The sequence below is a fragment of the Paramisgurnus dabryanus genome, chromosome 3, assembly GCF_030506205.2.
Source record: "Paramisgurnus dabryanus chromosome 3, PD_genome_1.1, whole genome shotgun sequence".
In the NCBI taxonomy this organism is placed as follows: Eukaryota; Metazoa; Chordata; class Actinopteri; order Cypriniformes; family Cobitidae; genus Paramisgurnus; species Paramisgurnus dabryanus.
In genome coordinates this window covers 27,946,893-27,973,353 of record NC_133339.1, presented here as the reverse complement: position 1 = coordinate 27,973,353, position 26,461 = coordinate 27,946,893, and the positions used below count along the sequence as shown (strand labels likewise).

The following is a 26,461-nucleotide window of genomic DNA, read 5'->3' as shown; positions in this document are numbered from 1 at the left end:
CACACAGCTGTGCCTTCATCTATCTACAGTATCTCAATTCCTTTCTTTCTCTAACTTAACACATTTACTCTTTAATTTTCTCAATTTTTAGTCTTCTTCACCTTCATGCTTATGAACTAAATAGCTGTAGGATACACTTAAAATGACAAACCATTGTCTCATTTTTATTTTTTTAATGCCTACATACCAGACTTGACAAATCTGGTTCTTTATTACCAACATACCAACAAAACAGTCCATTAACCTTCCTAAAGCAATTAAACTCTAGGAAAAACTATTTTAACTCTTCTAGGAATCAAACCACTCTTATATTTAACTACCCAGAGGAAATATAACAGCGCAGTGGTTGTTCGTTCATAGCTAAATGAGTTTCATTTAGCTCATGTAGTCTCAGATGTTTCTCCTAAACTGCTTTGGGGAAATACAACTGCATGAAGAGCATGGACCTGTAAAATGTATGTAAAAATCTGGATTTGGTTAAAATTATAAGCTTGCATTTGATTGCAGGCTTGGAAACTTTGAGTTGAGTTTGTAACATTGTTCTTCTGAAACTCTAATGGAGGCGTTTGAGATACTCTTGGTCTTTTTCTAAGGAGAAATATCCGGAGACTTGCAAAAGTTTCTATTTGGTCTTCTTTGAATCTCATTGAGGTCCAGGAGAAATTATTGAGATACTAAAAACATCTCATCTGTAATTTCATCTGTAATTTTGTATGGGTATGACCTAAAAAATGAACAGCAAAGAGGTGGTGGGTGGGGGATGTAGAAAGTGTTAAACTGCAATGTGGATGAAAGTGGATATGTATGCAGACATGCCTCTGAGATTTCTGGACCCATATAATCTTCACTCCTTCTTTTATCCTTGTCTTTCTAGTTTGAAGGGAACAGCTGAGCTTACGTGGATTGGCATCTGTATAAGACCCACTTTTTCATGATGCAGCAGTTCAGCAAGTTGTAAAAATGATGCTGGGACATTTGTCTGTATAGGGATTGTTCACCCAGAAATGAAAATTCTGTCATCATTTACTTACTCTCATGTTGTTACAAACATGTATACATTTCTTTGTTCTAATGAACACGAAGGAAGATATTTTGAGATATGTTTGAAACCAAACCGATTGTGGACACAATTTACATAAGAATACTATGGAAGTAAATGGGGTCGACAAACGGTTTGGTTTTTAAACATCAAATGTTGCTTTGTGCCTATTGTATTGTGCCTTTTGATTTAGCTTTTCATTTTTCCCCAAAGCACTACAGCCACTTCATCTATTCACAAGTTGACATTTAATCTTTCAAAGCTTTAAAGGTTCATTCTGAGTAAGCGTGGTAATGTGTGTAATGATGTGCTCTTTATAAACAATGAAATGAGCAAATTAGATATGCTTGCACATAAATACTCTTCTTCACACTGCAGCATGTCCATGTTCACACCAAGCGAACAGTTAAACGTATGCCGAAATGATGTGCTGATTAAGCTTTAGTCAGAATTAAGCAGAGATCTTTAAATGAGTTAAGCACCCCCTTCCCCTCGCCACAGTTACTGAAGACGATAACCTGATCTGCCCTATGCTCTTGCCATGTAAGGCTTGTAGGAAAGACCATGTCAACCTAGAAGTCAAATGCTGCTCAAAAGGGAACAGGTCATTACAAATGGGCAATAGTACAGAGTGAGAATACAAATGTAAGAGAAGGAATACGAAGACAATTTTAAATTTTATAGGAAAAGTTTGCATTTGACAGCTGTCTTCTGAAAATCTTACAAAAGTTTTTAATAAGTTAATATTACAAAAAATGCTTTGATTTCCATGATGCAATGACTATTTGTACGCACATACAGATCATAATAAAACACACAAACAAATAAACAAATTAATCAGGAAACATAATTCATATTTTTTTACCATAAAAACGATACCTATATTAAAAGGAAACATTTAAAAAAAATTATACATTTGGTAGGCTGTTTTTAGTATGTTGTACTACTTCAGTAATAAAATTTCATTTAAAATATAAAATAAAACAGGATTTTCAGTAGAGTATATTTTTAGATCAGGGGCCTAATTTATAAAGTGTTCGTACGTGTAGATTTGATCGTAAAGTGTGCGTACGCAAAAATCCACGGCAACGTTCATATATGACGTAGGAATGTGTTTAGCACCATGTCAGGGGCTGAGCAGACGTACGCACTTTTGCTTGTCCAATTGCTGCAGGTTTTGCAAATAACAGACATTCTTGCTGCTCAAAAACGATTTAAACATTGTCAGGTGGTCTTTTATATTTATATTTAAAGGCGGAAATCTGAAACTGTTCAGCTGCGCACAATTTCAAGATCATTGCGATTTATAGATTTCACATCTGAAAGTGAGGCGTACGTGCTTTTTCTTTGCTTTCATTCATTCCATGAATCACGATTGTATGATCTAAAAAAGATTGTATGATCCAATTAAGGAAGATTTCTACAAGGCATTTTATAAGTGTGGCCACATATAACTAATATAAATGTTCTAACAAAGTTTTTTTTTACTTTTACACTGTTAAACCCGTTCATATGTCGTCACTTATTTGCAAGAAGATAATACAAAATAAAAATACATTTTACCACCCTGTTATACAGTAGCCTATATTACCTGTCAATTGTTTCAGAAATAATATATTCTAAAATATATATCAGATGATTTAGAACTTAGCTACTTTACAAGGATTGTTTTCTGAACAATAAATATATCCATGTTCTGATGAAATGTTTCAAAGTTGGAACCAAAAAAACTAAGAATTTAAATTCATTGTATATATATTTTGATTAATTCCACAATATTGCACACGTCTGCTTATTGGTTTTCATCTACGAGAAGTTGGACTTTTCAAGGGTATAACTGAAACACAAAAGAAAAAACAACATGATTGGAGATTTATAGATGTATTGATGAGATAATGTAAGTTGATCGTTAATGAAGTAGAAGTAGTCCAGTTGGTGTAACTGGACACCAAACCTTTGGAAGGAGGTGGCGGTGGGGGTGATGGTGTGTGCTTTACTAGATCACTCCGAGACAGTGCATCCACGATCCAGGAGAGGGCAGTAGAGCAATACTCCACCTGAGTAACAAGCGAATAACAAGATGACAGTCGAAATCTTGAGGCCCCTTTAAAGTGCAAGTTCATTAATTACAGTGCTTGCTTGACAGCTTGGCAGACATTCAAACCAGATCTACAGAAGGGTTGGGGGGGGCTGTACAGTGTCAATAAGAATGACAAACTGCTGTAGGGTCTGTGCTGAGCAAGCATATACAACAGCTGCAGCTCAAATTAGGCAGGCTCTCACACGAGAGTCAGAAATTAACCAGGCCTTAGGACAAAACGGCCACAGAAAGTAACCAAAACAACACTTTCATTTAAACTGTGGGAGTCAACAATCCTGGGATGTACATACTGATAAAATGCATTGAATTCTTAAGAGCTTAAATGTATGCACTCATAAAGAAATGCTGGGTAAAATATAGACAAACTCAATTAAATTAACCAAAAAGTCAAATATGGACTTTTTCTAGGTTTACCTTACTTGTTGTGTATGCCCATATATTATATATTATACAAACCACCCAGCATATTTGTGTGTAATCTTATAGCATACAGTGTATTTATGGGTATTATATGTCATGCTAAGGCTTCAGTAGAAGAACAGTAGCAGAAAAATATGCCTTAAAATTGCTTAAAATTTGAATAACTAAACAGAAGTTACATTCTGACATGTGTGTATATGTGTTCAATGAGCACAGGTAGACAGGTGCAAACATCTTGCACTAACCTCTGTCTCCAGCTTTTTTAACCTTCGATCATGATCACGAATCTCCACCATTTGCTTCAGTACGCTGTCCACCCTACGCACACATATAGACACAAACACACATGCTGTCAATCAAGATACCAATGCCCGATTCAGCAGGAGCTGACGACAGTCTCAATGTCTCCCCCTTCAAATGCAAAGAAACGTGTAACAGGATCTAACACTGCAAGGTTACTGTGTGCATCTACAGCCCCCTATCCTTATATTTTATATAATACATGCTGAAAGTTGACGAGGTGTATTAGGTTGGTTCATCAAAGAGTAGAAAAGAAACTGACTTTGTAGATGTGCGTTTGAGCCGTTCTGTGTCACTCTCTCTTAGTTTCTTGCCCTCCACGGATAGCAGGTTCTCTTTCAGCATGGACTCCCACGTATTCAGCCAACTGGCCTGTTTGCCTTTTATATTCAACACTGTGAATAAAGATACATGGGTTAAAGAGAAATATGACAGATGTGAAGTCCAAAAGTCCACACGAAACATCTGGGATACAAAAACAAATTTAAACCTAGAAATAAACACTTTGGTTTTTTGGATTTAGAGCAATGCAAAACAAAAACAAATAATAGGACTTAAAGATGCAGTGTGTAACTTTTAGAAAGGTCTCTTGACAAAAATGCTAAATAATGTACAAAACTATATTATTAGTGGTGAAGACCTTTCATAATGAACCGTTATGTTTTTATTTCCTTAGAATGAGACGTTTTTATCTACATACACCGAGGGTCCCCCTACAGGGAAGACGCCATGTTTCTACAGAAGCTCTTAACGGACAAACTTTTTTTAAGTTGTCTCCAACAATGACATGTTTGTCCTGTGTCGGCTACTGTAGCTTCTCTATGCGTTTTAAAAGCAAGGGGTGAGCTGTCAACTGAGCTGTTGGTTGCAATTTGCAACCTCACCACTAGTTGCCGCTAAAATTTTCACACTGCACCTTTAAATGAATACATAGATTTATGATGCTATAGTATTTCTCAGACACAAATCAAATGTAAGCAAATTAGTGACTTTTAATATGTTAATTTGAAGAGCTCAGACGCAAAAGCGGCTAAACTCTACTTTCGTCAAAAAATTAGATAATGATATTTACCGAAAGTATACTTTTCACATATTATATGTTCATCAAATACTTTCGCTTTCACTAAATTCCACCCGCCACCTCAGGCTATTTAGAAATACATGGGGTTTTTTTGTTTGTTTTTTGGCAGAATACATTAAAGCGTACCTAAACCCCTGTTCAGAGCCTGACTCACCCACTGGCAATATTTGAAAAATGCAAGAAAAGTGGGCAGACCCCAAAGGAGATAGAGGGGACGAACTGAGCTCGTACCGAGGGGGTGGTGAGCTTCAAATTGCTAACGTAGGGTCGTACCACTTGCGTCACGCGGTACCGCAACATTCAATAGGAAAATTCAACTGCAATAGCCACCGTTCAACCTGAAGAGGGCAGCACTCAGGCGTTTTTACACCATATATTGTAGCATTGAAACACTTTAGATCGAAATGTCAAAAAAGTTACTCAAATCAATGAACAGCACTAATAAAGCCCCATTCTTACAGATCATTAACTAAAAAAGGTTGGTTTAGGGTTTAGTTACTCTTTAAGAGTCTGATTAAAAAATGCTTATTTACAAGAAACAATGTTAGACGTACTTAGAGGGTTTTGCACCTGAGCTCTTCATTTTTTATGTAAAAGGTTAGATTTCCATTAAAGCATTTGAGATGTTTCTTACAGTAAGGATGGTATAACACAAATCATCATCATGTGCTACTGTCATTAAACTATAGACTGTAAAAAAGATGGATGACGCGACGCCACTTCCTTCCATTGTAATGAACTGAAAGTAAAATGTCAGACATGTTACAAAGAAATGTCAGTTTGAAGCGAGGGGCAACCTTCCAATCTCTCTGATGAAAACAATATGGAAGTGATTTAAACTGCAATTCATCGACTGGCCTCTAGAGGCAGGCTCCAAAAGAAAGTCAATTCCCATAGGCCCCCTATGTTAAAGGCGCTCTAAGCGAATCAGTGAGACGTCACTTTTTGTTGATGTTTGAATTGTTTTCAAACAAACGGAGCGTAGCTAACTCCTCCCCCTCCCCTCCCTTCTGTGCTTTCATGAAAGCGCCCAACCCCCACCCCCAAATCCTTCTTGTCGTTTATTGGCTGGGACACTTTGTTTTGTTTTGTGGTGCTAGGTTTGGCCACTGTGTTTTTATTGCAGTTTGTGGAGCCTGGGCTGTCTACAGAGATCGCGTTTTTTTACAGTTTGATCAGCAGACAGGCAGCAAGCAGATAGTGAGGAGATGTTTGCCGTATGTAACAAAAAATGTTTTATGGTCTAAAACGCGTGAATTCGCTTAGAGCACCTTTAAATGGCCAACTTTACAGTAGAAAATAATATGTTTACAGCCTGGTACAAAAACAGTTTTTTGTCTGTATAGCCAAGTTTACCCTTCATAACAACTGTGAGGGGGGTGAATTAGTAACTCCTCCGTTTAAATTATATTAAGCTTTAAAGTTCTGCATAATTAAGGGCGTGGCCACTTAAGTGACGGTTTAACAGCCACTGCGGTCACTAGAATCAAGCTAGACGGGCGTGGTTTCAGCAACCAGACACCTCAGCTTCATCCACATCCCGCCTCTTTACCCATTTTCGGACATCAGCGAGTGATGCGCGATGATGCACGGCCAAGATGGCGATGGAAGGCAGCCTACTTTAAACTTCAAAAACGATCTTCAGAAACCAATGGGTGACGTCACGGACACTACGTCCATCTTTTTTTACAGTCTATGGTTTGAGGCCGGGGAATGGCGCAGAAGGAATCATCCGTGGAGCCTGGAAGTGGAGCCGCGGTATCAAACTTACAACCAAACGCTCACACGCCCAATTCAACTACAACCCTTAAATGTCTCATTTGACTGGCTTTCTTAAATAAGGTAAATTAAATACAACTCATTTTGTCAGTGTGAAATCACACAGTAATCGAAAATTAATAGTTAGTTATATATCTTCCTACGAAGCTCCGAGAGTCTGCTCAGAGAAGCTGTCAACCACAAAAGTCACTCATATCGACACGCCCCGTTTCTATAACATCAAATTAGTAGCTAAAATGACTTATCAAAAAATTGAACATATATCAGCTTGATAACAACTTCCTTAAAGGACCAACACCATCTTTCAGAAAATTTGACAGGAAGTGTATTTTTTTTATTTTGACCCAAGTCGCGTTCTTTGCATGGAGATGGCGGGGTTTATGACTCGTACTGAAGCCAGCCACCAGGGGGCGATCAAAGTACCAGTAGCTTCACTTTTCAAGATGTATGAGGCACACCCGCATTAAACAAAAAAAGCATACTGTACAACCAGAAAAATCTGAAATGTAACTTGTTCATTTAACTTTGATGTATTATAGTAAAAAAGACTGAATAAGTAAACAACTAACATACCGAAGTGTTGGATTTTAACAGAAGGACGTTCTTGGATGACTCTCTTGATGAAGATATGCAGGTGAGAGATGATGATGAAGGGTGGGGCGAGGCAGGGCCGTGAGTGATACTCTACGATAAGGTTATAGCGCTGAAACTTCCAGTGTACGTCACTGTGCTCCTGAACCTTATTGAATGTGTAACTGTATATACACAAACCACCAACACACCATTAAACTGTGCTGCAATTGAACCTTCAGTCATGGCACTATTCACAATTTATCCAATATACGTCACCTGAACATGGCAATAAGCAGGTTCACCAACAGGATATTTGTGACCAGCAAATATACTGACAGCAGAATAAGGACCAGCCAATTAGCTTCAGACTGTGGGCAAGGCTCCGCCCCTCCATGGATAAGAGTGACATTGTCAGTGCATTCTTTCTCAGCTCGCTTGTCAGCTAAAGTCAAAGAAAATGTTTTGTCACTACACAATCAACAAAATTAGATATTATGGGATGTAGAGATGCACCGATATAAAATTTTCCATCAATACCGATTGGCGATTATTCAGTCTGATATCTGCTGATAGTGATGACGATACTGATAGTTTGGTGGTTGGGTTACACTTTGTTTTGATTGTCCACTTTAGCTTTTTACTATCTACAGTGTTCGAATTGGGGGCTGGGGTGGTGCTGGACCTCCCATAAGCATTGAGGGACTGAATGAAAATTAGAGGGTCTCCGTGGTTTTATAAAATTTTAAATATTTTGTGCTTTGCTGTCACAAAGCGTTACTCTCCATTATTTGTCCTGATTTAGCAAAAAACTAATTCAAAAGATTTCAGTCTGAAATAAATGTCAACTCTGTTTTCTGGAGGAATTGACAGACCAGTGTCTGCGTGGTAAGAAACTTTAGTTATTATCTTTAGTAATCTTTAAGGTTAGGGTTTTTTTGATTGACAGTTTATATCGGCCACGACTATCGGCCATTTTTAAACTATCATCCAATAGCCAAAAGTGTGAAAAATTGCTTTTACTGACAGATACCATTTTTGGCAGATATATCGGTGCATCTCTAATGGGATGCATTTATTTAATACGTGTGGCACACACCATCTATTTCATCCAAAGGTATCTGCCCATATATGTGCATGTATGGCCTGTAAAACACTCGCCGAGTTATCCAACCAGGGCGGGAATCGTAGGAGTATAGCAATGCTTGATTGGCTACTCCATATGCCATAAGCCACACCCCCAGGAAGAACAGGAAAAAAAACACATCTTTCACCTGATAAAGAGATAAGAAAACTCTTCAATGGACAAATTTTACATTTTATGTCAAGCACATTTCAGCATCTGTCTCGCTTTCTCACCATTTTGCCAACTATGATGATTTTCGGACCGAGCTGTTTGTGGACGGCAAATATATGAATGAGTCTGAGAGTGAACACCATGTAGTCCAGACACAGTACTGAACGACCAAAATCATATGACAATGGAAACATCCTGTAACAAAGGATGAAAAACAAAACTGATAGTCACTCACATTAACATACATATAGAGAGTGGATATTAACTAAAAACACACCTGCAGATAAGACCAAGAAGAAAGAGTAGGATGGCTGTGAGATCACACTTGTTCCAGATGTCTTGGATGTACAGCTTCATCCTCTGAAGAATAGTTGTGGTTCCTACAAAGAAAGTCTGAGAAGACAATTGATATTCAATGACTGAACGAGTACGTCAGAATGGGTGTTGAGATGCAATTGAGAGTATTCATACCTGTCGAAGTTCCTCACAGACCAGAGTGAAAACCCAGAAATACAACACAAACTCCACAGGAGAGGGTCCTATTGGAGGTGGAGGCTTGAAGTCAACCAATAGGACGTAAGCGAATAGGAAGAGGAAAAGGAAGTACATCAACACATTGCCTAGAAACGAAGTGACGGGCGCAAACCAGAACTGCCTCCATCGACTAATCATAAAAGGCCGTTTGGGGGGGTAAGCTTTTGACCCTGCTATAAAAGAAAGTAAAAATGGAAACAATGGAAACAATTCCAACTTTAAACAAAAACACCACTGTTTTTCAATATTTTACTATATTCTTACCTCAATTTAGACAAATTAATATGTGCCTATCTTTTTTCAATGTGTGCACTTAATCTTTGTACAGCGCGTCGTGAATGTGTTAGCATTTAGCCTAGCCCCATTTATTCCTTAGTATCCAAACATGGATGAATTTAGAATCAACCAAACACTTCCATGTTTCACTATTTAAATACTGTTACATGAGTAGTTACATGAGTAAGTATGGTGGCACAAAACAAAACTTGGCCATTTTTTAAGCTGATGAAAAATTAGAACTAAATTGTATGGCGGAAGAGCACTTAGTTTGCAGCACTTCGACCTCGGGTGCAGTAATATTGACAGAAGTTTGAGCGAGATGGAGAATAGTCCGGAGTGATGATATTACTGTGCGCCAAGGTTCATCCCTGTTTGGATCCTAAGAAATGAATGGGGCTAGGCTAAATGCTTACACATTCACGACACGGTGTACAAAGATTAAGACTAATTAAGCTGCTTCAGGTGTGTTTGATTAGGGTTGGAGCTAAACTCTGCAGAGACACCGGCCCTCCAGGACCAGGATTGGTGACCACTGGATTAAGTGCACACATTGATAAAGATAGGTATGTATTAATTTGTCTTAGTTAAGGTAAGAACACAGTAAAATATGGAAAAATGGTGGTGTCTTTTAACAGGAATTCTGAAACACAAAATTTAAACACACCTTCAGGGATTTCTCTTAAAGCGATACATTCCTCCAAGTCGTCTTCTCTGTGAAGGACACATGTGTGGTGCGATACACATGTTAATCACTCATAGTGATAATAATATAGTCATAATAAAGTAAAAACATATACACTGAGTATCAGTGAATTACGTGTTCAAGATCTCAGCCATGGACTCTACTCCCTCCACACTGTCAAATTCTTTACCCTGTTGATAATCCTCTTGGTTTTCTGCTTTCTCCTCCACTCTACGGGATCAAAAGGCAATGATTTCACATTAAAACTCTGGAACAGAAAACTTTAAGGCAGCCAGGTAACGAAAGGTATTACTGCAGCCTAGAGGCGGGGTGGGAGCTCCAAATAGGGGCGTGGCTTTCTCCCATTAACAGATAGTCATCCAATCTAACCTGCTCCTAGGGCTGTAACGATTATGAAATTTGGCTGATGGTTAATCGTCAAAGAAATTGTGAATACGATTATGATGGTTAATTGACTGTTTTATTGCGTTGACATTTATTGTTCATGAAATAATTTTCACACATTGTTGTGATTATTTAAATTAAATATTTTGCAAGGTTTACCTGACAATAAATATCAATACACATAACAAATATAAAAGTAAGTTTTTTAATGAATATATCTTTTAAAAAACTGAAAATTCTTCATAAGAAATAAACACAATTAAGTGAACAATAAAAATTTAATAAACTGACTATACCAGAACAGGCCTTAAATATTAGCCAATCCTACTAAGGTCATGTTAGTACTGGAGAACATGTCTGTAGTGGCTGCAAATAAATCAATTCCTTACAGATCCTAAAGAAAAGCATCCTTCACTTCCCTAAATTTGAAATTGCTGTTTTGGAAATTTATATTTTACCTGGCATGTCATACTGCTTATCAAAGTTTTGCAGCATTTCTTTAAGTGCTGTTTTTTCACTGTATCAAATGGCTTTGCAATGCATTACGTTACACTGCCAGTTAAGGAACGCCATCTGATACGGTCTCATTTATACAGACGCTGCAGCTCCCCTTTGTGTTTTTAGAGAGATTGCAATCATTGCGGTGATCTGAAATCATCATGATGAGGTCAAACAATCGCAATGAGACGATTATTTATTGTGACAGCCCTACCTGCCCCCTTTTGAAAGTACCACCCACTTTTGCAGTTTACACCCCATTTGGAGATCTCCAGTCCGCAGCTTTATCCGTATGGACAACATATTAAGAACATACCTGAAATTAATGAGGTCGGAATAGATGAGGGGAGGCATAAAAAATGCAAGAACCAATTTCCACACCTCTGTCTTGCTATCCATGGCGCCCCACCAAATCTGGGACAATAAAGTCTAGCCATGGAAGAAATACAACATCAGCCTAACTAAGAAATATTGATAAACAATAGGTGCTGAGGAACATATAAGCGTTGCTAACCTGCACTCCATCATGGCTGAAAAAGAGGCGGGCATCAGCTGATGTAGCCATCTGCAGGCAGGTGGCCTCACCCCATACCATTGATTGTCTGATGAGAAGCTTAAAAGAGTGGTTTTCGCTATTCTGGTAACATTCACTGTACACATCTAAAATAAAAATTAAAACGTCGTGATGAAGTGATTCAAACACTGAAAGTACATTTAATGATTCCTTATTAATTTTTCTCTGTTCGCACCCACCATGTGCCAGTTTCTCAAAGGTCTGAGCCAGTTCTTTCATGGACTGTTTTTCCTCAGTCTCCGTCTCCAATTTTGAGAGCTCTCTTAATATCTTACACCCGGCAAGAGCACTTAGAACTGACTCTCCCGACTAACAACGAAAGACAGAATGTACAAATACATTTATCAAAACATTATCTCACAGATTTAGTTCATAAACATAGTGCAATATAAAAAAAAGCTTTACCATTTCCCAGAAGTAAATGGACATTTCTCTGCGATTCTGCAGGACGGCCCAAGTGAAGAGAGCGACCCAGGGACTTGTACAACGCTGCTTTCGGTAAGGAGGAGGACTCTCCTCTAGCAGCATCTTATTCACATGCTGACAGGTGGAGACACAAACAGTTGCTAACTGATTTCCAGTACAGGGAGTATCTAAGTCCCAGACTAAAATGCATGTTTGAGATGCTTTAATTTAAAAACACGTGGTATTGACATATCTTAACATATATCAGTGCCATTGTTTTATCTCAAGATGCACACCAGTATTGTTTTTTCTAAGGTATGTTTGTAAAACTACTTGAATGTTCTCATATAACAAAGGCCTAGTCCTGGATTAATCTATACCCTGTCTGGGAAACCGCCCCCAAGGGTTTATGAATAAGGGGCGTTTCACACGGTACGCGGCAAACGGCAGTGTTTAGTTATGTTTCAATAGGAGACGTGTGAAAAGAGGTTACAGAGGTGAAGCGGAGTTGCATGTGCACCCAAAAAACTGTCAATTTTAAGGACACAGCTCTTCACGGCAGGCGCCGTTGAAGATAAGCATATTTGCACTAAATGCTGCACAAAACGCTTCCACTACAAGAGAAAAGCTGCCGCCGCTTGCCGTGTGAAACGCTGTTAAAGGTGACATAGAATGATTGATCGGGGTATTTATCCTTGTTCTGTGATGTGACATGTAGACAAAAAATTTTTTGTTTGGGTCTGTAATGCCTTAGAAGCTTCCTAAAACCTCTCTCAGATAGCTCTATTAGGGTGGGGGATTTTAAACAAGTGGTTTTGCACCTATTTGGTTCCCCCTACTGGCTTAACTTGCAATCTCATTACTACTCAAAAAATGTAGCCAATTATTTTAAAGTGGAGGGGCAGTGAGATGCCTGTGATGTCATAAGCATCAGTTTTTCAGATTGGGCCGTTTTTTGGCTTACATTTCTAAAAGAGGAATTTCTATGAGACTGAGATGTTTAGCACTTTTTGTATGTTCGTGAATGTGGGTAGAGTACCATTATTCAACAAAGACAAGGTAAAAATGGTTTTTAATTCTCTGTCCCCTTTAAGAGTATTTTGAGTCAATCTCTTACCACTGAACCAAGCTGTTACCTTCATTGCTTTCTTTGAGGTCACTTTTGGATCCAGACCCAGAGGTTCATAGTAAAATGGCTGACACACATCATCCATGATCTCAGATAACATCCGTGAAACCTGGAGGATGAAGAAATCTTAATCCACATGTTCCATCTCTTGTATCTGTTTAATAATAATCCTCCAAAATTGGGTATTTTACCTCATATAGGGTGAGTTCTTGTATAGCAGGAGGAATGTGGGTGTTCATGTGGTGTTTAAAAGGTAAATTATCATTAGGTTGGAGAGATAATCTGTTTTGAGATTCAGCTAAACCCACTCGCTCATGCAGTCTCCTCTGGAGGAACGAGTAGATCAAAGTGGAGTCAGACAATGAGCTGTACAGATTTTCTAAACGGTGGTACGTCAGATAGTCCAGAATGTTCAGCCCACTTTCTACAAATAGTCGAACAAACTGAGGTTTGTCATTCACCAGAGCATCAGTCATTGATTCCTCCAGGTCCTCAAACTGACAAAGAGAGAACAGGGAGACTGAAATAACAGTGAATAATTTGGTATTCTTCACGTCACTTTTGCTTGTTGTCATCAGTTAGGTATGTACATGTACAAGAGCATCCTACAGTAGATATATTCATAATTTATTACATTCACTCTGGTGTTAGTCTTACCCTCCACTGGATGTCACTGTTAAACAGTTCGCTTTTGGCAATGTCCACTCTATTCCAGGCCACAGCCAGCTTTAGTTCTTCTGTGTACTCACTAGCATCATTCGAGTCTTTTTTAGCAGCTGAAGACACACACACATACACACAATGTGAAATCACATGCATACATTGTAAACAAGCTGAATTATGCAGCGGGTCATGTAAGCTCACCTCTTACAAGAGCTTTAAGGATAATTGTGTCAAAGTCGTCTAGTCCTTCCTTGTCTCCATGAAACACAGTTATCAGATCTTTGTTTTCACAGATACTGAGTGCCTGGAAAAAAAGTTACAAGATGTTAAAGGAAATATCTCTCTTCTACTAGATTTCTTTATTTAAACATTTCCTTAGTGTTTCTTCGTTTACTCACCAGATCCACAAGTTTATCCAGATCATTCTCAAAAGGGAACTGTTTTTTGATTCTCTCTCTCACTCGATTCGTTATCTCATCATTGTTGCTTGTGCTGGACTGTTGGTCAGGAGATGGCAAGGTGGGACTCGTGGGTGGAGTCGTGGGTGTGTTGAGGTCCCGCAATATGCCAGCTATCAGGTCTGCTGCTGGGCCCGAACCCGCCAGGATCAGCCATGGAGTGGTATTTTTCAGAGATGAATCCACTCTCTGGGACCAAGAGATTTTTAAATGTTATTTATAAATACTGCAATTACATTTAACTGTGTTACAATAAATGTGACCCTGTCGGTGAAATCCAGGCAAAGTTTTTAATGATGGTCTCATTCAGATAATATTAAAGATATCAAGGTTATAATTTCACAGAATGTTCTTTACATTATTTTTTTTATGTTAAAAACAGTAGCTCAGTTTTCACAGGCAAGGTCACAAACTAAAGTAGTAATGTGTGACCTCTAGCATTGCAGCATCTCCTGCGATTAGCAAGCACAAAACAGGAATCTCGATGCTTCCTGTTAAAAAAACATGAGAATGAAAAAACAAAACGTGAATATAATTTGCAAAAAAGCCAATTTGGGTCTTTGGTTTTATATGTTTATAACAAAAATCTTTATGTCTCCACTAGAGAGCAGTGTAGCCCCTGTATGACATACTAAACCAGTTTTTCTCAACCAGTTGGGCTCAACACCCCCCCCCCCCCAAGGGCTTCAAAAGGGCCTCCAATGGGACTCAAAACAAGACAGAACAAGTATTATAATTGCAAGCAGCAATGACAAGCCCCAGCCCTTGTGCCACCACCACACCAATACTTTTAAGAAAGCTGTGCACAGTGACCAAAATGCATTAACATCTACCTTAAGCTACCATATACTATGGATTTAAGTTGGTTTATTTCTTTTTAAACAGATAGCACTATTCTGTTGGTTTTCAACTTAGACATGCTGAATAAAAAAAAAGAATATAAGTGCATCCTGTTAGCCGCAGCAGATGACTGTAAATTAGAAAGTTGTCAGGCTCTATAAGAACAATATATGGACCAAGTATGGTGACTGTTACTTTTGTGGTGTATGCAATGTGTGCACATGGTTTATGGTTGAAAAACACACTATTTTCCACATACCATACATTATTGTTGTTCCTCTATGCCCTGCCTTTTTGAAACGCGTTCATTTCTACAAAGCTCATTGCTCTAAAAAGCGCGGTGTGCTCTGATTGCCCAGCAACCCATTTGTGTTGTGATTGGCCGAATACCTCAAGCGTGTGATGGAAATGTGATGCTCATTACCAAATTTGGAAGATCAGCGCCCAACAGGAGTTTATATCGTCTGTACTACATTTTCAGTATGAGCCTGAAGCTGAACAGAAAATGCAGATGACCAAGCTGATCGATCAACTTCGCCACTTGCGTATGAATCAAGGTTTAAACAGTCAGTAGAAATTACGATAATGTGCATCGGGTCAACGGACTGCAGAAGTAAACTGTTGCCTACAATCCTTGCATTCTTGTAGTCCAAGAAAAGAGATTTCAGTTGGATGACTCTCGTCATCATAGACTTTGGGATTTATAACTTTGCATATCGTTAACATGTACTAACACACACTTACACACCAAAGGAAATGTAAAATCATGAAAAAGATAATAGGTGCCTAAGTTCACCGCATGTACTTTTCGCAAAATCAAAAATGGCAGACTTCGCGTTGGGAAAAAATAGGTGTCATTAGTTGTTTGGGTCAATGAGCACTATACACAAGTTTATGCATGATGTGTGCATCAACTTTATTTTTGCATAATAAAGAGCTACAGAGCACCTTATTCACACTGTACATCTGTAAACATTCTGTTTTTGTGTTTGAATTAATTTTCATATTTAAAGAGCAACTATGGTCCAATTCACGGTTTTACATTTCCTTTGGTGTGTAAGTGTGCATTATTACATGTTAACAATATGCAAAAGGTACATACCTCAATGTAAACGATGATGCCAGTTATCTCCAACATAAATCTCTTTTCTTGGACTACAACAAACACACGGATTGTAGGCCACAGTTTACTTTCTGGCCCTGTTGGCGTAGACACGACCTACATTATCATAATTCGTCCCACTTTGGACTCAGCTTGTAAGTTAACTCCTGTTAGCATTGCATTGTGACCAAAACTTTTAAACATGGTAAGGAGCGTCACATTTCCGGCTGACGTCAGAGGTATTCAGGCCAATCACAACGTATAGATTAGCTGGCCAATCAGGGACATGGTGGTTTTAAGATCGATGAGTTTTGTACAAAATCAATGTGTTCTGGAGCTACAAAAATGTATGGTATGTGGAAAATAATGTGTTTTTTTAACCATGAACCACGCAAACACATTGTATTATACCAAATACCAAAATAACATTGTTTTTTAGCAATGAAATAGGTGCTCTTTAAGAGTTTAAGTACATTGGCATGCCGCAACCAGAAAAAATACAAATGCAAAAAACAAATACAGTAAGTTAAGTAACCAATTACTATTTAATTTAAAGGCACACTGATGTTTAGCTTCATTTACTTGCTGTATGTATATCTGTTGTTTTAAGGATATTAATAAAAGGAAGTATATAGGTCCAGGTATGTGTCTGTTCTCAGTTTTTTACTTGTGCTTTTATAACTTCTCGATTACTTAGATTGAGTCTCAAATTAGTTGCCTTCGACTGGTTCAAAATGCAGCTGTCAGATTTCTTCGCAAAAATCAAATGCGGTAACGTCACTCCGATATTGAAGCCTCTTTATTGGCTTCTCATTCAATTCAGATTCGATATTAAGGATTTTTTATTTATTTGTGTATAAATCTTTACATAGCCAAGCTCTATGTAAAGATTTATATAATGTTATTATGTGATACGCTGTACAGCACTTTTGTCAGTGTTGTGGCTGTTTTTAAAGTGCCTTGTTTTATTTGTATGTGTTATTATTGTAGTATTTCTCACCCCAGATGCCAGTGAACTGATGGGATATGAAGTCTTCAAGGTTGGCCCTGAACTGCGTCTCACACCCTCTGTGACCTACACTTCCATCATCCACTAAGAGGAAGGCCTGGTGGTTATTATCCAGGCAGCTGGATTCATCCGGCATGTTATGTGCATAGTATCGAGCTGGAAAACTGCCCTTAAAAGAGAGACAAACAGTTGGATTTTATGAAGCAAGCAAAGTCCTAAATCAATCAGAAACACCATTCAGTCCCTTATGTGATATATACTATGAGACATAATTAATAGGGTGCTATACTGTAGACTTTTTACTGTATAAATCCTAACTACTTTCCCAAATATTAATATACAATAGGGGTCTATACTAGATAAGATTCTCTGTAAAATGTAAAGGTTTAAGAAACCAGATTCCACCTACATTTTTAAATATATTACAGTAGTGTCTTGCTTAGGGTTGTAAACTGTTCACAATATAACACAGTTGACCCGTATTACCTGTGGGTTTATGAGTTGCTGACGTTTGTGAATCGAGCCCCAGGGCGCGACACCCACAGCTATAACTTTGGCCTGGGAGAGCGATGACACTGTTGCACAATGATCCCGTACTGCCTCACCTACACAGCGACTTATTCCCTCCTTCAGACCTGCCGTCATGATCCAAGCCCCTGGATAAAGAAGTCAGATTTGCCAATTTAGCACACAAATCTGATCAGTGTCACTAATATTATAAGTGATAAACATAATTTGTGTAACACAATCCAACACACATTTACTTCTGCATTCAAGTCAGATGACCTTATAAGGATACACGCTATGGATCTTCTCTACCAAGCAACATTAAACACAAACAAAAGAATTCCACTTATAAGTAAGACTAGTTTGTCCTGTCTAACACTGACTATAAATGACACATGTTTGTAGTTTATAATTACTACAGGCACACAAGAACAGTTATTAACAGTTATTTTTTTTAAACGTATTGCTGTAAAGCTTCTGGTCTTACCGGTCATAGACTGAGACAATTGTATTCTATAACCTAATAGTTTGAATTGCTTGAAAGTGCCTGCAGAAGTCCTATGCATGCACAATTTGGGACTTTTCAAACATTTCTGCATTAATATGTATTATTTGAAGACAAAAGGACCAAGGATATTACACTTGCAATCATTTTCATTGTTATTTTTTATCATTTTAATTTAGCCTCTGTAATAATTATAGTATGGCATCAGCTGAGGTATCAACAAACTTTTTCAGAGTTTATATTTAGGATTAAAACAAAAAAGACGGTTTAGGAAAGTTTTTATATTTATATATTACTGATGTCCACTTTGGACATAATATAAAGAGTAATAGATCATCAGCAGCTGTCTGGTATCTAGTTACACTTTATTGATGGTCCTCCAAATGTCAATTTATTCTCCCAACCCCTTCCTAATCCTTACAATCATATTGATTACCCACAGAAGACCTTTATTAACCCAAGTAGCTTGTGAAATTTGAACCGGCTACCGGGTTACAAGCATGACTTTCTACACATAAGGCCACACCTGCCCCCTAAATAATTAAAAACAATGATTATCATTTCGGAGACACCACTATTTTTAGTTTAGTTTAATTTTAGCAATTTCTTTCACTATTTTATATCAGAAATGATTTTGTTTTAACAAATTTAGATTTTTAGTTGTAAAATATAAACTTGAGCCTAATGATGGAGGCAGATGATTTACACTAAATGTAACTTTTTTTTACTATTAAAGTTTGCAAGGACTAAACATTAGAGATACAACGGGGCTAAGATACAAAAGCAAGAGGTTAAGGGTTACCTGTGCCTTGTGCGGCCCGGACGAGGCCCTGTCTGATCATCTCTCGTACCCAGGGCTTTGTCTTCTCTTTTCCCTCTCCCCCAACCAAGGACACCACTAGATTTGGTACTGGGAGGCCCCATTGTGTTGTCATAAGTGAGTACACATGGTCAGGTGGTGTTTCATGTGACAAACGCAAAAACTTGGGGACACAACAAAAAGAATGACACCTACAGTAAATCCACTTATTGAACCGAATTAAGTGAGAGACATAACAAAAAATGCATTAGTATAAGTGGGATATTATTCATCATAAACTAAAGTACAAAAATATGCTGACAGACTTGATGATGGACTATCTTGTCACTAACAATATGTAAGAGATTTTGTGCCCAAAGATAGACAAGCTATACCATGGTCATTCACTGAATCCCAGTGCCGAGTTGCTTTAGATAAAAGTATTAGAATATGCATAAATGTAAATGCTGAAACTTCAAAATATATTTTGTGATCATAACGACAAACACATTAATACAGGAGACTATGCATTTTAACTGCTAATGAAAGTGAATCTAAATATTAATATTAAATTAATTGTATACCACATTGGAGTTGATTAATGTTAAATCTAATGGGTTATAATTGTATGCACTTGGACAGGGGTTAATGAAATACCTACTGGTTTGTGTCGGCGTCCTGCTCCAGCAAACTCCACCTCTCCGAACGCATCAGTGGGGTATTCAGATGTGTGCTGCAAACTGTCCCACATGCTGCCCAAACCATCACCTGTCGTTACACTGAAATGAAGTTCTTTTGCTGCACCACACTGACACAAAGACTCATGACTAGAAGTAAAAGAAATCAAAATGCATCATTACTTTCAAAACAAGGTCTTGGCTGATTGTTAATTCGTATGTGAAGTATAAATTTAAAGACTGAACTAAGAATTAAACTCTTCTGAATAGAATTAAAAGTTTTAGCATTTTATGTGCATGTACCGTGTAGCCTATGCAGTATGCAACATCAACAATGTTAGTAAAGTAACATTTAAATGACAACCAAGGCGGTTGTCTGTTACATTCAAAACAGCAAATAAGGAAGTTGCAATTCAAAAGACTAGTTGCAATTTATTCATTCCCGAAAGGTGACAAAAAAGTGCAACTCCATTAGGCCACCAGCTGCAACCCAGTTATGAACCAAACCCATTGCATTACATACATGATGGCCATAAAAGACGGGGAAACAATAATGTGTTGACAAATGACTACCTAATGTTCAACCTTATTCAAGAAAAGTGGCATGTTTGTTGAACCACCCTCTATTACCAAATCAGAGACCAACATGCTCTGATCGTATTACAAGAGTCTGAATGTCTGTTTTAAATGTCTGACAATGAAAGGAGTAGACAGACTTCAGGATATGCTAGTTAATCTGAATACAAAAGAAAATGTCTGCTGTACCTAGAGGAATCCTCCAAAAAGGTGGTGCACACTCTCTTTTTAAACATCTTTGGGATCCAGCTCTGAAACAAAAGAGCATGAGTCACATACAAGTCCGGTTTCTTTTCTTTCACAGTCAGTGACTGAGTCGAACTACTGTATATGCTGTGTTTGAATGAGTAAAGGGAGATGTTGTTATGTATAAAATGCAATCTTGTTATATGTTACTGCATTCTAGCTTTTTCAGAACAAAAGAATGCCTCTAGACACATATACTTGTTAAACAATTGTTGTTTATTAAAAACTTTATTCTGGCTACTGGCACTTAAAAAAACACAATAATAGAATAGTGACAGATCACTCCTGTCTTTAACAAATCAATACCATTCAGCCTCCCTTATCTCTCTTATCTGACACATTTAGTTAAGTCTATGGACTTTTCTGCTACTGAGCTGATTTAAAAACATGCATAGACATACAAAGTTTGCAGTGCTGGGGACCTGCGGACCCTTAATCTTAACACGACTCTTTTCCACAGAATCTTGCAGTGTTTACCAGCCACGGTGCAATGAGAACACTGCACAATATGCTTGCTTTAAAAGCTGTAAAAACAAACTTATAACTCTGTTTCAGTATCATTAACACGGTGTTATAAACTGTGAAAAAGCTGGTTAATCATTTAATTTGCCCTACTTGAGTTCAATTTTTTCAAACCTTTAGGTCATGGCAATTACATTGATTAATTGTACATATGGGAAAATGTAAGGGCTTGGGAAATATAAGCCTTGCTATTCAAGTTCTTAAATGTGGCAGTTAAACATCCACTCCCAAAAGCTCCTGCATGTGAACAATATGGTGAGACAACAATGAATTAGACTATGGAAGGGCTTGGGAAACATAATATCATTCAATCAGTTCTTATACGTGGCAGTTAAGCATTCCCTTTCAAATTATAAAACAGCTTTTTGAGGTGATCACGAGATGCTTTTCTTTAGGTTTGTTTATGACATTTTAAGTGTTACCACTTTTACACGCCTGTATATTCATTAAAAGCTTACTGTCCCCAGACTTCACATGTTTCACATTTAAGTACAGCAACAGGTAGCTACATCTTATCTTAGCTTCTTAAAATTGTTGACAAAGCATGAAAAATAAAGTGTACAGTATATCCTACGTCATCATCATAAATAAATACGTACTCAATAAAAGTTTGATTTGCACGCGATTGTGATAATAATAATGTTTTAGCAAACCTGATCTTTTTCGGATTTTCTCTCTGCTCCACCTCCTCCTTCATTTTCTTTATCAAATTTTTTCATGTCGATCTGTGCAGATTCTAACAGCTGCGCGTGTTCTTTGCTTCTCTGAAGGAAAATTACTCTTCAGGTAAGTTTCGTGAGAGTTCTTTTTTTTTAATGATCGGACTGCCGCCGGCATACAAAATAGGCGTGTTCGACTTCATGACGCTCTGCGCAGGAATTACAGCAAAGCACCACGAGAGGGATTCGATATTACATTTGCGCTTCGCTCTCGCGGGACTTTGATGTCATAAGCAGATTGGTCTGCGCAGCGCCGCCTACAATCAAACACGCCTCATATAACTAGCACCACCCACTCACACGGCACACATCAGACGCGCGCTCACCAGGATACATTCCAGCACGAGATGACGATCACGATTACAGGTAGAAAGGTGTGTGGGCTGGGAAAACAAATTTGCGCACAGACAATAAAATATTTTCTTAAACGACACATTTGGACCTGTGATTTGAAGCCACCCCCAATTTATTCATACTGTTGATTGGACTAAACCAGAAACAACGGAACTTTGCGGTCAACTTATATTCGTGTCATAAAGTTGGCTTCCCTTTTGACGTTATTTGCCGATTTAGGGACCGTCTCTTAAGTTACATATGATTGTATAAACGTTTCTAACTTAAATAGCATCTCCCTTACGAAGATTACCCATAATCATTTTGTGGTAAAGTGTAGAAACCATGTGTAGGAAAGGTTGCATGAATACCATGTTTTTTGGTGTATTGATTATTATCAGCAAAACCATCATGGTTTACTATACTAACCATGATTTAACTATGGCTTTTGAAAACAGTAACCATGTTTTTTTTGTTTTAACTTTAGTAAAACCATGGTTAATTTCCGAAAGGTTGAAGAAAATGACAGTCATAAACCCAACTGTTAGGTGTTAATTTACAGTAGGTGTCAGGTATAAAGCACATCTGTTAGCTTTTTGATACTTATTTGAATAATTGAGCTGTCAAATCTTAAGTAAACACTGCTATTTCACTACCGAATGGGCTCATACAAAAAATAGACCATCGTTTTAAAGCTCAATGCGTTTGAAGAGAATGACAGTCATAAAAACAACTGTAAAGTGTTAGGTTTCAGGTATAATACATAACACACATGCAAAACATGTGCCAGCCAGTTAGCAGAGGTTTTTACAGACATCTTTAGTCTCTCCCTTTGACTATCTATGATCCCCACATGCTTAAAAAAACATCATTTGTCCATAAAGTCTGCAGTCAGCTGGCTTAATGATACCAACTTGTGGTGCTGACCTCTACTATATGGCTTAAAACCACATCTGTCTTTCCCTGCCAGCCACTTTAGACCCTGTCCAATTTGCTTACAGGAAAAATAGACTTGATAGATGATGTTATCAGTCTTACGATACACAATGTTCCTACACATCTAGACAAGAAAAACAAGTACATTGCTGATCACTGACTATACCTCTGTCTTTAACACCATCACCCTTGGCAAATCACTTGGGATTGAACACCCATCTATACAATTGGGTTTTAGACTGCATGATGTGCAGACCCTAAGTGGTGAGAATTGGTAGCTGCTTCTCCTCCACACTGACTGTGAGCTCAGGAGCACCACAGGTTAGGGCTTACTCACACAATCTGATGTGAACCGCACCTTAGCATAATTGACCCCCAAAGGTTGGTTTGTTTGACTAGCGTGATCGTTCTGTACCGTGCTCAGGCAAGGTTTGTTAAATAACACCCTGGCCTGCTTGCAAAGGTAGGGTCAGGTGCAGAATGCATAGTGAGCTTAAACCTTACAGGAGCATTGAACGGAGGGTGAGACTTCAGGTGTGTGACAGTCATTCATCATTTACCTCCATAAAAACCTTTTAATGCACGCACCACAGTTATGTAAAAAATGCCTGTGCAACATGTTAGGCATGTGAGAGGGAGCACACCTAGCTCCCTCCTGTACTCCCTGTTTATGCATAACTATATTTGCATAACACCTCTGTCCTCATCACAAATAGAAACAACTTACAGAGATGAGGTTGGAGTGCTATCACGTGGCACAGAGAGTGCAACAGTAACAACCTCTGCCTCAACTTCAGCAAAACCAAAGACATGATTGTGGACTTGAGGAAGAGGATGGCCATACACATTAAATAATTATTTTGTATGCATCTGATGACCTGTCCTGGTCCCTGCATCCTTCAACAACAGTAAAATCTGCCTGACTCCTCTTTCTAGAGGCTTGAGAAGTTTGGCCTACCCCCTAATTCTCACCAGCTTCTACATATGCACCATAGAGAGCATCCTGACTGGATGCTTGACTCTCTGGTATAGCTGTTGCTCCCTCCTAATGCGCAAGGTCCTCAAGCCAGATGTGACAAAAGCTGAACTCATCATTGGCAACGAACTCTCAACCTTACATGACATCTTTTATATGTGCTAAGAACTGTATCTCATGCCCATGAAATATATTGATAATATTGTTCCTTATCTTAACTCTGTCTTAACTTTTTATACTGTACTGCTGTACAATGCCAGAACTTCACATGAAGTATTTTAATGTACAAACTGTCACTCACATCTGTACATATGACGAATAAACTATTATAGCATAATCAGGAAAAGTACATGAGTCATTCTTTTCAAATGCCATTGAGGTTTAAATGATGGTATACAAGCCTATTTGCTAGTTAAATACACAGACGCACCTTTACAATTGGTTTTATGATAAGTGATTACCTTCGCTTCTACTACTAAAGCATTATATATATCAATGTCATATGAAACTTAAGAGACGGTCCCTAAATTTGCAAAAATCCTTTCAACATCAAGCAAGCTTTATGCCAATTAATAACCAGCTACTCAACAAATACTTGATGATTCAACACTCTTTCAAGGCTTTCCGTGTTGTTTTTTAAAATTCAGTCTGCTAATTTTTGTTTGCTTGGCCAGTTATGCTGGTTTGACTGAAGTTACAGTGGCCAACTCCAGGAAGTAAATATAAGTATAGGTGTGGAAACGCTGTAGTAAAATTCCTAGATAATTTTGGGGTGGTTTCCCAGACAGGGATTAGCTTAAGCCAGGACTAGGCCTTACTTTAATTAGAAAATATAACTAGTTTAAACAAACATGCCTTACTAAAAACATTACTTGCGTGCATTTTGAGGTAAAACAAAGGGCACTGGTGTATTTTAAGCTATGTCAGTGCAAGTTGTTTTCAGTTTGGACAGCTCTTACATTTATTTTAGTCTAGGAGTAGTCTGGGAAACTGCCCCATAGTGTTTTTAAACCTTACTATTCCCTGTAGTTAATACTATTAAAGAGATAGTTCACCCAAAATGAACATTTTGTCATCATTTCTCCACCCTCATGTTGAGCCTGTATGAGTTTCTTTATTCTGTTTAACACAAAAGAAGATATTTTGATAAAAAATGGTAACCACACAGTTGATAGTACTCATTGCTATGGAAGTCAATGTGTCTTTTTTGTGTTCAACAAATTGAGAAACTCATACAGGTTTAGAACTGTGTCTGATGGGTAAATGACAACAGAATTTTCATTTTTGGGTAAACTGTCCTTTTTACAAAGTAACACAATATAATCCATAAAACGTTTGGACAGATTAACATGAATGCGTTGATGTGGAAACTTCGAAAGACACATCAAATTTGCATAACATTTAATTTATCCATCCTTTTACCCAAAACAAAATACAGTGCGTGTTATCTGGGATCGAACCAATGATTCCGCACTGATAATGTACACTGTAAAACCTAAAAGTTAACTCAACTCAAACCATTTAAGTAAACTGGTTTCATTAGTTTTAAAACACATACATTTGAGTACTCTGAACTTAAACAAATTGAGTCTTATACAGTTATGCACTTAATTTAAGTTCACACTACTTAAATATAAGTGCATAATTGCACATGACTCAAGTTCACAGTACTTAAATTTATGTGTTTTAAAACTTAAATGGCCTAATGCAACCGGTTTACTTAAATGGTTTGAGTTAAGTTAACTGTTTGGTTTTACAGTGTAATGCTCTACCAACTGAACGGCTTTCACCCGTTTATATATACACATACACCTAAAACAAATAGAGCAGCTTGTACTGTACTATTATTAGTCTAGTACATGGTTAGTAAACTTTAAAATGCTTCGAAATAGGACTTTATTATAAGGCAATTTAACATATATATTGTATAATATTAAACAGTCATAAAGGGTACTTATTAATGTTTAAAATAATGTTTGATCAAAACTAACATAATGTTTGACAGATCTTTTCCAGCAGTTAGCCTTCATTATTAGGTAGTGACTTAGGTAAGACTAAGCTTATTAACATTGGGAATCTATTGTAAAAGTTTATGTTTGACACTAATCCTTGGGTGTACTGAAAAATTCAGACCGAACAAGTCATGCTATTATTTTCCTTACCTGAGTTTAAGCCGTTACCCCAAGCTATACATACTTTTGAACAATACTGCAGAGAATAAGTAATAAATCATTACACTAATGGCTAAATGTTGTTTCCCTTTCATGGTATTATTTATAGATTCCTGTATTGTTACTTGAACCACGAAGATAGACACCATCTGTCACAACAGCAATAAAACTAATGTCCAATTAAAAGTTCTAGTTTATCCGAGTGAATCCTAGAACTTTGCTTGAAACTTAAACAAATTAAATACATGGCCATGCATGATGTTGAACATCTATTACAAAAGTCATAAAATATTGAAACTAGTTTAAGAAAAGAGTCAGACATGTTCATA

At 37.7% G+C, this 26,461-nt stretch overlaps 1 protein-coding gene across 2 annotated transcripts; it reads right to left on the bottom strand.

The window, feature by feature from the left end:
• Positions 1 to 1,704: 1,704 nt before the first annotated feature.
• On the bottom strand, positions 1,705 to 21,825 carry trpm4a (transient receptor potential cation channel, subfamily M, member 4a). 2 transcript variants are annotated; one of them, XM_065277255.2, is made up of 28 exons: positions 21,651 to 21,825; positions 20,419 to 20,480; positions 19,638 to 19,803; positions 18,980 to 19,160; positions 17,652 to 17,821; positions 17,157 to 17,334; positions 14,647 to 14,705; positions 14,155 to 14,403; positions 13,958 to 14,060; positions 13,751 to 13,869; positions 13,285 to 13,590; positions 13,101 to 13,202; positions 11,965 to 12,099; positions 11,739 to 11,868; positions 11,500 to 11,645; positions 11,302 to 11,414; positions 10,218 to 10,313; positions 10,065 to 10,111; positions 9,059 to 9,291; positions 8,865 to 8,980; positions 8,650 to 8,782; positions 8,390 to 8,564; positions 7,570 to 7,735; positions 7,294 to 7,475; positions 4,123 to 4,255; positions 3,806 to 3,878; positions 2,994 to 3,096; positions 1,705 to 2,876 (listed from the first exon to the last, which is right to left on the bottom strand). In XM_065277255.2, the coding sequence occupies exons 1-28, from the start codon at positions 21,714 to 21,716 to the stop codon at positions 2,842 to 2,844; spliced, it is 3,777 nt and encodes a 1,258-aa protein (XP_065133327.1). In that variant the 5' UTR covers positions 21,717 to 21,825; the 3' UTR covers positions 1,705 to 2,841. The 2 variants fall into 2 exon arrangements, with proteins under 2 accessions (XP_065133327.1, XP_065133326.1); XM_065277254.2 differs by having other exon boundaries at positions 9,059 to 9,294; positions 21,651 to 21,823.
• Positions 21,826 to 26,461: the final 4,636 nt, after the last annotated feature.

Excerpts from the sequence above, each read along its gene's own strand:
- trpm4a (XM_065277254.2), bottom strand. The coding sequence starts at position 21,716 with ATGAAAAAATTTGATAAAGAAAATGAAGGAGGAGGTGGAGCAGAGAGA. Across the intron at positions 20,481-21,650 it reads GAAAATCCGAAAAAGATCAG|AGCTGGATCCCAAAGATGTT; the intron begins GTTTGCTAAAAC and ends CTTTTGTTTCAG. Across the intron at positions 7,736-8,389 it reads ACCTTTGGATGAAATAGATG|CTGACAAGCGAGCTGAGAAA; the intron begins GTGTGTGCCACA and ends CTTTGACTTTAG.